The sequence below is a fragment of the Elephantulus edwardii genome, unplaced genomic scaffold, assembly GCF_000299155.1.
Source record: "Elephantulus edwardii isolate Elephantulus edwardi_28Jun2011 unplaced genomic scaffold, EleEdw1.0 scaffold00021, whole genome shotgun sequence".
Classification (NCBI taxonomy): domain Eukaryota; kingdom Metazoa; phylum Chordata; class Mammalia; order Macroscelidea; family Macroscelididae; genus Elephantulus; species Elephantulus edwardii.
Window position 1 is genome coordinate 4,806,816 of NW_006399771.1, and position 14,048 is coordinate 4,820,863.

General features: G+C 38.0%; 1 protein-coding gene across 1 annotated transcript in view; it reads left to right on the forward strand.

Moving 5' to 3' along the window:
- The window catches only part of RASSF9 (Ras association (RalGDS/AF-6) domain family (N-terminal) member 9), a 42,159-nt gene extending 28,486 nt beyond the window's left edge, over nucleotides 1–13,673 (forward strand). Inside the window, exon 2 of the mRNA XM_006882530.1 lies at nucleotides 12,330–13,673. Within this exon, the coding sequence (XP_006882592.1) occupies nucleotides 12,330–13,590 (1,261 nt within the window). The 3' untranslated portion in view covers nucleotides 13,591–13,673. The remainder of the gene's footprint in view (nucleotides 1–12,329) is intronic.
- The last annotated feature ends 375 nt before the right edge of the window (nucleotides 13,674–14,048 follow it).

The following is a 14,048-nucleotide window of genomic DNA, read 5'->3' on the forward strand; positions in this document are numbered from 1 at the left end:
CTTCTGATAACAGCCAAAAGTACGTGACTAATTATTGTCTTTGCTTCTAAGGAGCATTCTAGCTGTATTTCTAAGATTGATTTGTTTGTTCTTTTGGCAATTCTCATAGGGTGGTCAGGATTATTCAAACATATAGTATAATTGTAAAACTGACATCATTCAGCCTACAAAAATGGTCAAATCATATATTTAAAATTCATTTGGTCCTCAGACTCTATCTTAACATCTCTGTAGTCAAGCAGAATACTTAAACTGTATGTTTACCAGGAGGAGAAATGCATCTTTCATTGAAGTAGCATTTGTCTTTTCTCAGTCATTTGTAAACTGTGCCCCAACTTGTGTGTTAACTACAAACTATACCTTAGAATCCCAAAATTGTATTTTTCTCAATCACATGTGAATTGTACCTTAAATTGTCTGTATACCAGGAGGGATAATGCATCTTTACTGGATTTATGTATTTGAAACTGTTATTCTCAGTCATATGTTAAACAGATTAGCACCTAAACCAAGTTTGTGTATTACTAACTGAAAACTGTTCTCTTTCAATACAGTAATATGTTAACATTGTCTAAGTATAAAATCCTATGACCCTTCTTATAAAAGGAGATAATATTTAAGAGAATTTTCCATGCTCTTCCAGATTTGCATTTAAGTGCTTTGGATATTGTAATCACTCTGTCAATTAATTGTCAAGTAATTGGCAATTACTGTGTAAAGAACCCCTTGCATTCAATAACAATATAGTCAGTACTCTTCTCTTACACCACAATTGTAGGGAATCAGTTCTTCTCTGTTCTTCCTTATTCACTGTGTGGTCACATATGCAGATGAGATAAATGGAAATACCATGGAATATACCATGGATTGCAAGGAGAACAAACAGGTTCATTCTGGAGAGAGCGAAACTAGGCCGCTCCTTGGAGGCAAGGATTCTGAAGTCTGACATACTTTGGGCATCTTGTAAGGAGGGACCAGTTCTTGGAGAGAAACATGATGCTTGGGAGGGTGGAGGGACAACACAAGAGAGGAAGACCCTCAATGAGATGAATTGACTCAGTGACTGGGATAATGGGTGTGGGTGTGTTAGAGACAATGAGATTGGCTTAATATAGAGCAAGATTTAGAGCTGTTGTACATGGGATCACACTAAGTTCAAAGTGACTTAATGGCACATAACAACAACAATGATAAAGTAGATAATTTTTTGTATATAATATTTTAAATTACTTCTAATTACCAGTCTTATTAAAATTCAGTAAAAAGTGATTGTTTGAAATAAGTTATTACATAGAGAATCATAGTTTAGACATTAAGAGCAATCATATTCTTATTTGTCATGAGCTGTTATTGAAGATAGATAAGCCAGGGAAATCAATTCAGAGTACAAGTCTTATGCAGTTTTTCAACATGTATTTAGTTTTAAAATATTTTACATTTTAAAGATTGGGGTGTGTTTTACTCAGAATCAAAATTTAAAGTAATTTATTTACTCAGGCATAATTTTTAGATTTACTTATTAATAAATTTATATGTAACATTATGAATAACTGATTCAAATCTTTCAGGCTATATAATATATTCAGGACACTACATAAATTGTAATACATTGGGAATGTTAAATACTATACTTCAAAGCAATGCTTTGACTAAATTCTACTTTATGGAGTATCATATTGATTTACAAATTGAACAATGACAATGTGTCTATCCAGTTGACCTAACTTAGTTTATAATTCATTTGAGGAACATTTATTAAATTGACTCAAATGTCTTTATTAATTAATTTGATTAACATTTGTCCTGTTCCTCCTATCTTTTGGCAATTAGGAACTATCTTCCTATAAATAATAATTTATAATTTTGTTGCTGTTGTTGCTATGCATCATGGAGTCCAAAGCAACTCCTAGCTAACCCACCAATGGGGTATCAAAGCCTGGAAATCACAGGGAAGGAGATTGTCTATCTTTCTTCCATGTAGCGGTTTATGGATTTGTCTGTTGTGTAAAACCTCCAAAGGGGCTAAAGAGCAAGGATACTACTGTGAAGACTAAAAGGAGCCTGACTTTTTTTTCAGTTGCCTCACGTGCATGTAAAACTGAACAATGATTAAAGGAGATTAAAGAAGAAATACTACCTTTGAATTGTTGTGCAGTAAACAATATTGATGTACACTGGATTGACAAAAGGAGAAACACCTATCTCTTGGAATGAGAAAAGCTAGAATGTTGCTGAGACTTCATCTCACATGGTTTCTTATGTGGAAGCATCTTATCTGGAGGGCTCTGGAAAAGGACATTAAGATTGACAAAGCAGAAAGTCAAAGAAAAAGGAAATCCCTTGCTGAGGTATTGACAAAGGTCAATGTGATGATTGATCCAACACTGCAGCAAGGGCCTCAAACACAGGAACAGCTTTAGGACAAGAACAAGGCTGGACTGGATGATGCTTCATTCTTTTGTAAAGGTTGCTATGTTGTTGTTGTTGTTGTTATGTGCCCTCAAGTCCTTTGTGACTCATAGCGACCCTGTGTACAACAGCCCTAAACTCTGCTCTGTCCTGTGCCAAACGCACTGCCTCGACACACCCATCCCGATTACCTCAGTCACTGAATCGATCCCCTCCTGTGCTGTCCCTCAACCCTCCCAAGCATCATGTCCCTCTCCAAGGACAGGTCCCTCCTTACAACATGTCCAAAGTATGTTAGACGGAGCCTCAGAATCCTTGCCTCCAAAGAGCCACCCAGTTTAACCCTTTCCAGGATGAATCTGTTTGTTTTCCTAGCAGTCCATGGTACCCTCATTACTCTTCTCTAGCATCACAGCTCAAATTCAATGTCAGACTCAATTTAATGGCACTCAATAACAGCAACAGCATGGCAACTCTGTATTTAACCATTTGAAGAACTATAAGATTATCAGGAAAAAGAAAATTTCTTTTACAAAAACCAGCAAAACAGACACAAAAACCACACCAAATTTTAATGTTAAAGTGTGTATTTACTTCCACTGTTAATTTTGCAGTACTGTAAAGACCAAATAAATACTGTTAGCACTACAAAGCATAGTAAAGTGGACTGGGGTCGGGGTGTCGGGAATTGTACAACAATGAAAGTTAGGGGTTTTTTTCCCCGAAAGAGAAGAGCAAATGGGGTTGGGGGGGCAGTTAGGGAAACGTTCTCCATAAACTGTGATAAAAATATCACTTAAAAAATACTAATGAAACTCAATTAAATCCATATTATAAAATAAACACAATTCTCAAATTCTAAGCCTGCTCTAAAATACAATTTAGATATGGTAAACCATAATCTATTATGTTAGAGTTATTGCTTAAGTTCAGTGATGAATGGCCATTACTTTTGAGTTTAATTACCTAGCTGAAAGATGTTGATAAAATCTCTCCAAAAAACTTGGGAATAGCTGACCCAAGATATTACAAGGACATCATTTAGGATATGAGAACAGATTTAAAAAAAAAAAAGTTTACAACCAGTCAGACATGGATATATTTTTTTAACACTATAAAATGGTATGAGTCTATTGATCAAGACACTAATTTTCACTGGAGCAGTAGGAGTAGGTGTGTTGAAGTCCGTGAGACTGGCTCTGGATAGTGCAGGCACCAGAGCTGTTGTACATAGGGTCATTAGGAGTCGTAGGCAATTCTACAGCACATAACAGCAATGTGAAAATACTATCACTGGTTTATCCTGCAATAAATAACACAAAGTAAGATAGTTATCCTGAGTCCTTATTAATGTTAAAAAATGAATAATGTTGATTCTCCAACACATATATGACCCTGAGCTAATTAGTATCATTTTGAAAATTGAATTTTTTAACTCTGTGGCCTCCCCAATATAGCTTTCCATTTCCTACTCATGTGAAGAATAATTATAATAATATTAAAAAATAATCAATGTAAAGCACTCCTAATGTCAGTATTCTCTGTAGTGTAGGACTGTGTTTTTAAATCATGTGTCATTCTTTTTTATTTTATTTTTGTTTTATCATGTGTCATTCTTAAGGAGCTGTAGTGACACAGTGTTAAAAATCTTGGCTACTAACATAAAGGTCCATTAACATAAACCACTAGCCACTGCTGTGAGAAAGGTATGGCGGTCTCTGTCCATAAAGACTGCAGCCTCAGCAACCCTTTGGGTCAGTTCTCCTTTGCTTTGAGTTGAAAGGTCTCAGTGAATTGGAATCTACTAAAGGGCAGAGAGGGTTTGGGGTTGTTTTTCCTTAGCTACAGGTTCAACTCTGGTGTTTCCCAGACAGAAAAGGAGCAAGGTGCAGAGACTAACTTAAAGAAAGACCAGTAAAGAGATAAATGTATGTGTTTTGTTACCTAAGGGAGGTACCTTAGCCTTTCAGAAGTGCTCCTTAGAGGCAAAGATGCTGAGGTTTCACCTCAGATGCTTTGAGTATGTTATCAGAAGGGACAAGTCCTTAGGAAAAGATACAATGATAAAGTTTAAAGATCAGACAAAGGAAGATCTTCAGCCAAATTGACTGACACAATGATTGTAGCAATGGGCTAAAGCATATGTAAGATTATGATGAGGTTGACACAGGATAACATAAGGTCTGTTGTATACAGGGTTTCCATGAGACTGCAACTGATGGCACATAACAACATCAAAAAAGGCACAAAAGATATGACATTTCTGCGCATTTTTTGCAGTGACAACACTGGGGGAAAGAACTTACTTGAACAGTTAAGTATTCTAAGGAGTGTGAGGAATGTTGTTTTTTTTTATTTCATGACTCATTATTATCAAAGGTTAATTTATATATTTACAGTGTTTCTTGTATAAAACATTTTGTTATTAAGAGCCGTTGAGTTGAGCACAACTCATAGCGACTCCATGACCAAAAGACCTGAACGTTGTTCAGTAACTATTGTTGTTAATTGAGTTTCCAGAGGCAGGTGGTTTAGGAAGTGGATGCCACTTCTGCTTCTAAACCTCACTCAGTCTGGGAGTTCCACCAAACACTGTCCACAGTGGGTAGACACTCCAGTGGCAAAGCATTAAGCATCACAGTAACTCCAAGTTACCACAGTACAGCAAATTGACAGACTAGAGCTGTACCACTTAGAAGAATGTTCATTCTAAACACAATTAATACCAGGCCTGAGCGCCACAGATTGAGGGCCCAACCAGCTTTTTAATACAAAGCCTGTCCCCAGGTCCTAACTGACCCTAAAGCAAGAAGCTTCCAACCTACAGCTCATTGTTAGCTAAATCTGGTAAATCCAATCATCTCATACCCGATTGCGAACTAACAAAAAACCAAATCAACACACCAGTCCACACCTGATCCTCACCAAGACAAGAAAAATCTTTTGTAATCCAACTGCTTCACACATACCTGTGCCTCCAAACATACGCATGATTTTCCCCCCACTAATATAGGCCATGTGATGTGCCAACCGTGGTAATGGGGTACCCATGGTGGACAGTGTTGGCTGGAGCTTCCCAACTAAATCAAGCCTGGAAGCAGGAGCGGCATCCACTTCCAAAATGGCTTGTCTCCGGAAACTCTATGTACGAACAGTGCTCAGGCTGTTCGAACAGTTCATAGGGTCACTATGAGTCGTATACAACTCCACGGCACCAAACAACAACAACAACAATATAAGCCACATGTTTAAATCACAAGATTTGTAGAATCTTATAGAATTGTGAGGAATAATTTTGTTGTTACATGATGTCAACTTGAGTATGGACTCATAGTGACTCAGTGAACAAGAGAACTGAGCCCTCTTCTACCCTGTGCCATTCTCCTTAGCTCTGACAGAGAGGAAGATCATCAGCCAGATAGTTTGAAACAGAGACTGCTGCTATAGGCTTGTGTGTGTCAGAGGATTAAATGAAGTAATGTATATCCAAAAGTTTAAATCAGCGTCTGTCATATGTTACATGCTGAGGGTCACTTTCTGTAATGCTGGTTCTTTCCAAAAGTATTTTTGCAGTTCAACCTTGTACACTAAAATAAGAATAAAGCTCAAAAATCTCATGTTGAGTTGGAGACTCCTAGCTGACTCTTTAGAAGATTTATAAGGCTGTAAATCACTCAGGAGCTGACTGCCCATCTTTCTTCTGTGAAGCTCCTGGCACAATCAGACTGCAAAAAAGCAAATCCTTTGGGTTGTTAGCGTGGCAACTATATGTGGACCAATCCAGCAGTACCCCCTAGATAAACTAAAGATGTCCTTAATAATATAATAGCTACTGGCATTATCTGATAAGTTTGATGATAAAACCAAGTATTCTTAAAAGGAGTTTTCACTAGAAAATGATTTTATTGAAGTTAATAGAGGCCTTTGTGGCTTTGTGAATTGTGTGTTAGACTGTTAACCATAGGGTCAGGGATTCAAATCTTCTGCTCTAAGGGTGAAATATGAGGCAGTAGCCTCCTGTGAAAATTTATCACTCAGAAACTCAAGTTTTACCAAATTTCTAACTATGTAGTATACAAAAATTTGCATTAATTTTCGTAATTGCATATGCATAGTATTAAGGAATTGTGCTGTCAACTTAAAAGGCAAGTGGTTCAAATCAACCAGTTGCCCCACAGGAGAAAGACGGGCAATTTCCTCCTGTGTGCCTTATAGCCTCAGGAAGACTCACTGGAGTTCACCTATGAATGAGTTTCACCTTGACAATATATAATAACAACAGCATATACATAGTGAAAAGAGATTAAAATAAAGATGTATTTAACCAAAATGGTGCTAAATATGCATTAAAAAAGACAGTGGTTAGTATAAATTATTTTGACAATTTATTGTATTTGATTTACGATGCATATGTATATTATTTTTCCGTTTATCTCCACTAACAAAAGTAATTGTTTTAAGTTGCATCCTATTTTTGTTGCTTGATGTTTTTAAATTATGAATTACAGATATTGTCAGGGTACCACATTCCTTTGGAAACATACTGGTTAATACTGAGTTATTACAATGAGAGTTTTACAGAGAACAATTATTATTTGACATTTTTTGTTTACTATAATTGAATATTTAAATATTATTGGGTACTCTATGTTAAGAAGAGGGTCTGATCTTTTATGTTGCTTGGTGACATTAGTAATCACTTTATGACTTCAGGAAAGTTAATAACCAAAGTATAATAATTAATTCACTTTAAGTAACATCATGACATAGACTTAGTCACTGTTGCCACTAGAATATAAACACTATAAATTCTAAGTATTGAAAGATTTTAGAAGCCAGTGAAAATTTCTTTGGAATGTGCTTCAGGGAGCCATACCCTTTGAGGATGTTACAAAAGTAGGGTGATGAATGACTCTGAGTAATGTTCATAACAAGCTAATTATTACTTAAAAGTCTTGAATCTCCATAAATCATATTATAATTTTTCCATATTACTTGTTCTTAGAAATCTTTAAGGAGATCTCGTGTAAGACAGTTTGATTAATAGTTATGATGGAAAGTATCTAAAAAACTTCACCAGTAAAAATGACATAGATAAGACACATATTTCTAGCTTCTTTTACTATCAGTGTCTTTTATTTTTGTTCAACAGACCTTTTTGTATTTCTATTCCTTTCTCCTGTGCTCCTCTAAACTATAGTGTCAATTACTGTCAAATACCTTTTAAAAAATATATCCCAATTTGAGGGAGCTCTGGTGGCCTAGTGGCAAGAAGGTGCACTGCAAACCCAGAGGTACATGGTTTGAATCCACCAGATGCTCTGCTGGAGAAGGATGGGAAATCTCCTCATGTACCAGTCAGATCTGATTTGATGGTACACACACAAAAAGTAATACCATTTAAAAAAATTTAAAAGAAAATTCCAATTTGGATCACTTCTTATGTGTCTACATCTAAACCCCTCGTCCACCCAGTTATTATCTATCCTAAACTGCAGCTGTGCCCTTTCAGCTCAACTTTTCTGCCTTTGAATTTAGATTGGATTTAAAAATTTTTGTTTTTCAGTCTATACATTCCACAGAAATCAGGTCTTTTAAAAATGGAAGTCTGGGGGGAAAAAATCAGAATGGTATGTTATGAACTATGTTTTAATGTCTCTCTCCTTCCCCTAGCAACAACTCTCATTGTTTTGTTGGTTTGTTGTTTTGTTTTTTTTTAGTTGTGTTTCATTCATAAACACTGTGGTTTGTTGGTTTTTTGTTGTTGTTTTTTCCTCCCCCTCCCTCCACCCAGCAAACTCTATGACCACATGATACTCAATCTCCAACCCTCAGCCCCCCAGCACCTTCCCCTCCCTTCTTTAAATATTCACACACATCTTGCTGGTTATCCTTCTGTTTTTTGCAATAATAGTTTTATACAGTATTTATTCTTATGCGCCTAATTTAGTTCACTAAGCAAAATGCACTCTAGCCTCTCCCATATTACATAGTATTTTTGAAAATTGTTGCTCCTGAGTGCTGCATAGTATTTCATCATTTGAATGTATCACAATTTCTCAATCCTGTTAATCTGTTAATGGACATTTGCAAAAAGAGCAAAATACGAGACATGTGGGCACAGGGCCATGAACACTCTCTAAAAGGGACAGAGGAAGGAAGAATAGCACAGCCTCTCCACCCCAGTGCAGACAGCAGATAAAGAGCCCATAGACCAGCCTCATTGTGTCTGTACAGTCACCCCAGTAACAAGAATTTATTTGTTGTTGACACATGGACTGTGGTACTGAGTGGGATTTACTAGGAAAATAAGTTGGAGAGTGGAGGAGGCAAATATCACCCAGTACGACTCCAGGTTTTAGCACAGAAGTTCCAAGGCACAATTCTTCAATTAGTCCAGGCTTTGGTTTAAAGTTCAGCAGTTAACTTTTCCTTGCATTATTCTGCAAGAATAACAAAACCTTTAACTGTGGACTTTATCTCGGGGCTCCTCTGGTTACACCTTGCAACCATTCATCCACAGTAATCTCCACCACCATCACCAAGGTATCACCACCATAGTCTTGCTTCAGTCTCCCTCAAGACTTGCTGCTCTTTGTGGGATTCAGTCTCTCTTTTATCCTATTCCAACAGCTGTTGATCATTTGCAAAACCATGTGTCTGCACTTAAGGTAGCTGGAGACTACAGGGGACTAACTTAATGGCTAGAAAAGCAAACTTTTAAACTAACACTACAGGGCTGTTTCTATGTTCTTGCTTGAGTGCTATGAACACTGGTGTACAAATCTCCATTTGTATCTCAATTCTGTTTTCCTTAGGGTATATTCCTAGCAATGGTATAGATGGGTCATATGGAATCTCTATGTTTAGTTTCTAAGGATGTGCCAAACTTCCTTCCAGAGTGGGTGTACCATTTTACTATCCCACCAACAGTGTATGTACATAGCAATACCTTTTAACTCTATTATTCTCAGGTTTTTTCTGTTCCTTAAATACTCTTTGTGACCTTTGCACTTCTTTTCATTCTTCCTTGAAGTCTTCCCAAAATATTGGCAGTTGGAACTCACCAGCCACTTTGTGGTACAAACGTGTCAGTCTGCTTCTATTAAGATTATAGTCTTTGAAACCCTGTGAAATAGGTCTACTGTATCCTGTGGGGTTGAACAGGAATGAACTTATAGCAATAGGTTATTGGTTTCATTTCAATGTGATCTTTTTTCATGAACCTTCTCCAAAGGACGCTATAAAATAGACCTCTGTTTCTTCCTGTTATGGTTAGCTTTCTTCATGAAACTGACTCATAGCTGACCCTCCAAAGGGTTTTTAGAGGCAGTAAAATAGGAGGAGATTGTCCATCTTTCTCACTGTGAAGTCTATTATTTTCCTTTGGAACAACTGGTAGATTTGAAACCAATGGCTCTGAGTTGATGCCAGAGCTTCCTCATCATGTTCACTATATTATTTATTTACAAATCAGGTATTTGTTACTATCAAATTTATTTATTTATTCATGTTTGTGTCCTTGTTGCTTTTTTTGGCTGATGTTGTTGCTGTTGTATGTGCCATCGAGTCACTTGCGACTCATAGCTACCCTATGTACAATAGCCCTAAACCCTGCTCTATCCTGTGCCAATCGCACTGCCTCTGACACACCCATCCCGATTACCCCAGTCACTGAATCAATCCACCCCATAGAGGGTCTTCCTCTCCTGTGCCGTCCCTCCACCCTTCCAAATATGATGTCCCTCTCCAAGGACCCGTCCCTCCTGGCAACATGTCCAAAGTATGTCAGACGAAGCCTCCGAATTCTTGCCTCCCAGGAATAGCCTGGTTTAACCCTCTCCAGGATGAATCTGTTTGTTTTCTTGGCAGTCCAGGGTACATTCAATACTCTTCTCCAGCACCACAGCTCAAAGGCATCAGCTCTCCTCCTGTCCTCCCTAGTCATTGTCCAACTCTCTGATGCATAACAAGTAATTGCAAAGACCATGGCCTGTACCAGACGCACCATAGTTTCCAGAGACACACCATTGCTCTTGAGTACTTTAGAGAGGTCCCTAACAGCAGACTTTCCCATCACAATACGTTTGTGGTTTTTTTTTTATTTGCTGGCAGCTGGTGCCAAGAGTATTGACCATGGAGCCGAGCAAACTGAAGCTGTGAACAATCTCAAGCTCTTCACCATCCATCCTGATGCTGCCAATTGGTCCAGTGGTGAGAATCTTTGTCTTCTAGACATTGAGCCTCAGTCCATACTGAAGGCTGCAGTCCTTGACACTCTGCAGCAAGTGCATGAGGTCCTCCTCAGTTTCAGCAAGCAGGGTTGTGTCATCTGTATAACACAAATTGTTAATAGAACTTCCACCAATCCTGACACCACACTTCTCCTCATAGAGCCCAAGCTCTCGGATAATCTGTTCTGCATACAGGTTGATATGTCCATAATATATTCAGATATGCTTTGACTTATAATTCTGATATCCTCCCACCATTCTTACCTATGTGTCCATTTCCCTTAACTATTCCTAAAGCTCCAGCAAAATTGTTTTGACCCATTTCCACTTATGTATCACTTATTTGATTACTAATTGAACTTTAACTAATTAAACTATACTTCTATTGTGGATGATTGAAAAAATATGGATATAGGACACATCCCTGGTGTACGCCCTTGTTAATTTTGAACCAAGTAGTGTTCCCTTGCTCTGTTCTGATGACTGCCTCCTGGTCCAACTATAGGTTTTGCATAAACACTATCAAGTGTTCTACCTTTTCAGTCTATATGCAGAACAGATTATCTGGGAGACTGGGCTCTATGAGGAGAAATGTAGCATAAGAATTGGAGGAAGACTCATCAATGATCTGTGTTATGCAGATGACACAACCCTGCTTGTTGACACTGAGAAGGACCTGAAATCTTTGCTGCAGAAGGTCAAGAACTGTAGTCTTCAATATGGGTTGAAGAGCAATATCAAGAAGACAAAGATTCTTACCACTGGGCCAATTGATAGCATCATGATAGGTGGTAAAGAGATTGAGACTGTAAACAGATTTAGTTTGTTTAGCTCCACAGTCAACACTCTTGACACCAGCAGCCAGGAAATTAAAACACATATTTCATTGGTAAAATCTGCTGTCAGCGACCTCTCCAAAGTACTGAAGAGCAATAATGTCAGTCTGGAGACAAGGTGCACCTGATCCAGGCCATGATCTTTGTTATCACTTGCTTTGTACCAGAAAGCTGGATAATTACTAGGGAGGATAGAAAAAGAATTGATGCTTTGAGTTGTGGTGTTGGAGAAGAGTATTGAATGTACCATGAACTGCCAAGAAAATGAAACAATTTGTCTTGAAGAGGGTTAAACCAGGCTGCTCCTTGGAGACAAGGATTCTGAAGCTTCCTATGACATACTTTGGACATGTTGCAAGGCAGGATCAATCCTTGGAGAGGGACATCACGCTTAGGAAGGTGGAAAGATAGCACAGGAGAGGAAGACCCTCGATAAGATGAATTGATTAAGTGCCTGGGGTAATAGGGGTAGGTGTGTCAGAGACAAAAAGATTGGCACAGGATAGGGCAGGGTTTAAGGCTTTTGTATGAGTCACAGGCAACTTGAGGACACATAACAACAACAACAACAACAACAACAACAACACATTGTGGCTGCAATTGTCTTTATCAATTCCTTTTTTCTAGTACCTACAATGAAATTGAGATAATTTGTACAGTCTTTAATTGTTTTATTTTTGTGTTTGGTTTTTTTGTTGGTTTTTTTTTCCTGCCTCTAAGACTTCTGATAGTCTCCACCTCAAAATGCATCTGCATAGAATGTAAAATTAAAAGGATTGTACGCATTACCCATCATTCTGAACTTACACCAGTGATGACAGAAATATAATCTGCTTTGTTTTTCTTTCAGATCTCCAACTAAGGACATGGACTCAGAAGAGAAGGAAATTGTGGTTTGGGTTTGCCAAGAAGAAAAGATTGTCTGTGGGTTAACTAAACATACTACCGCTGCTGATGTCATCCAGGCTTTGCTGGAGGAACATGAGGCTACACTTGGAGAGAAACGATTTCTTCTGGGAAAGCCCAGTGACTACTGCATCATAGAAAAGTGGAGAGGCTCAGAACGTGCTCTTCCTCCTCTAACTAGAATCCTCAAGTTGTGGAAAGCATGGGGAGACGAGCAGCCCAATATGCAATTTGTTTTGGTTAAAGCAGATGCTTTCCTTCCAGCCCCCCTGTGGCGGACAGCTGAAGCTAAACTGGTACAAAACACAGAAAAACAGTGGGAACTCAGCCCAGCAAATTACATGAAGACATTACCACCGGATAAACAAAAAAGAATAGTCAGGAAAACCTTCAGGAAACTAGCTAAAATTAAGCAAGACATGATTTCCCAAGATAGAGAGAGCATGGAGACGTTAGTTCATCTGATTATTTCCCAGGACCACACAATTCATCAGCAAGTCAAGAGAATGAAAGAGCTGGATCTAGAAATCGAGCAGTGTGAGGCTAAGTTCCACCTTGATCGCATAGAGAATGACGGTGAAAATTATGTCCAGGATGCATATTTAATACCTAGCTTCAGAGATGTTGAACAAAAACTAGACTTTCAGTTTGATGAAAGCGAGTTACTGGAGGACTTGAGCAAATGTAATGGAATTGTACAACTGGAAGAGCGACTCCGATATTACAGAATGCTCATTGATAAGCTCTCCACAGAAATAGAGAAAGAGGTGCAAAGTGTTTGCTTTGAGATAAATGAAGACACAGAAGAGGCTGCTGTGGGTGAACTGGAATGTGCAGACTTGGAAAGTGTTAAGTGTGATTTAGAGAAAAGCATGAAAGCTGGTTTGAAAATCCACTCCCACTTGAGTGGGATCCAAAAAGAGATTAAATACACTGACTCATTGCTTCAGATGAAAGCAAAGGAATATGAGCTTCTGGCCAAGGAGCTCAATTCACTTCACATTGGTAATAAAGATGGATGCCAGCTAAACGAAAACAGAGAGAAGGAACTTGAAGTTCCTCACAGCAGTGGGGACGTTCCTCCATTTACTCAAAGAGTATTTAACATGTACACAAATGACACAGACTCTGACACTGGTATCAGCTCAAACCACAGCCAGGACTCTGAGATGGCTGGAGGGGATGTCGTGCTGTTGTCAACTTAATTATAATGACTTCTTTCTGACCTTAATGTCTGACCTTTATGATGTTGTCTGTTTAAAATAGCAATCTTTATTTTAAATATTACCTTTAGAAAAAAGAATGTAAATTATATCAAAGCTTCAAGTAGTTAATAAAAGCCAGTAAAATCTGTAAGCCAGCGTTTTCATCTGGTATTTCCAGTCTGATTTTATTACAAGTTTAACGACAAAGTGTGTTGGAAGGAACCCAGTATACAGATAGCTTGTAGATGCATAATAGAGAAATTATTTTCTGAGAGTATAATCTCTGATACCTCCTAAGGGAAATTATTGACACACACTTAAAACTACTTCTTAAATTATGGCAAAAATCCTGAAACATTACACAAGCAAAAGGAAAAATAAAATGTACTGTAATATCTTTAGAATGCCCTGGTGACACAGTCTGTAGAGCTACCCAAAGGCCATGCTCCTCTGGTGGT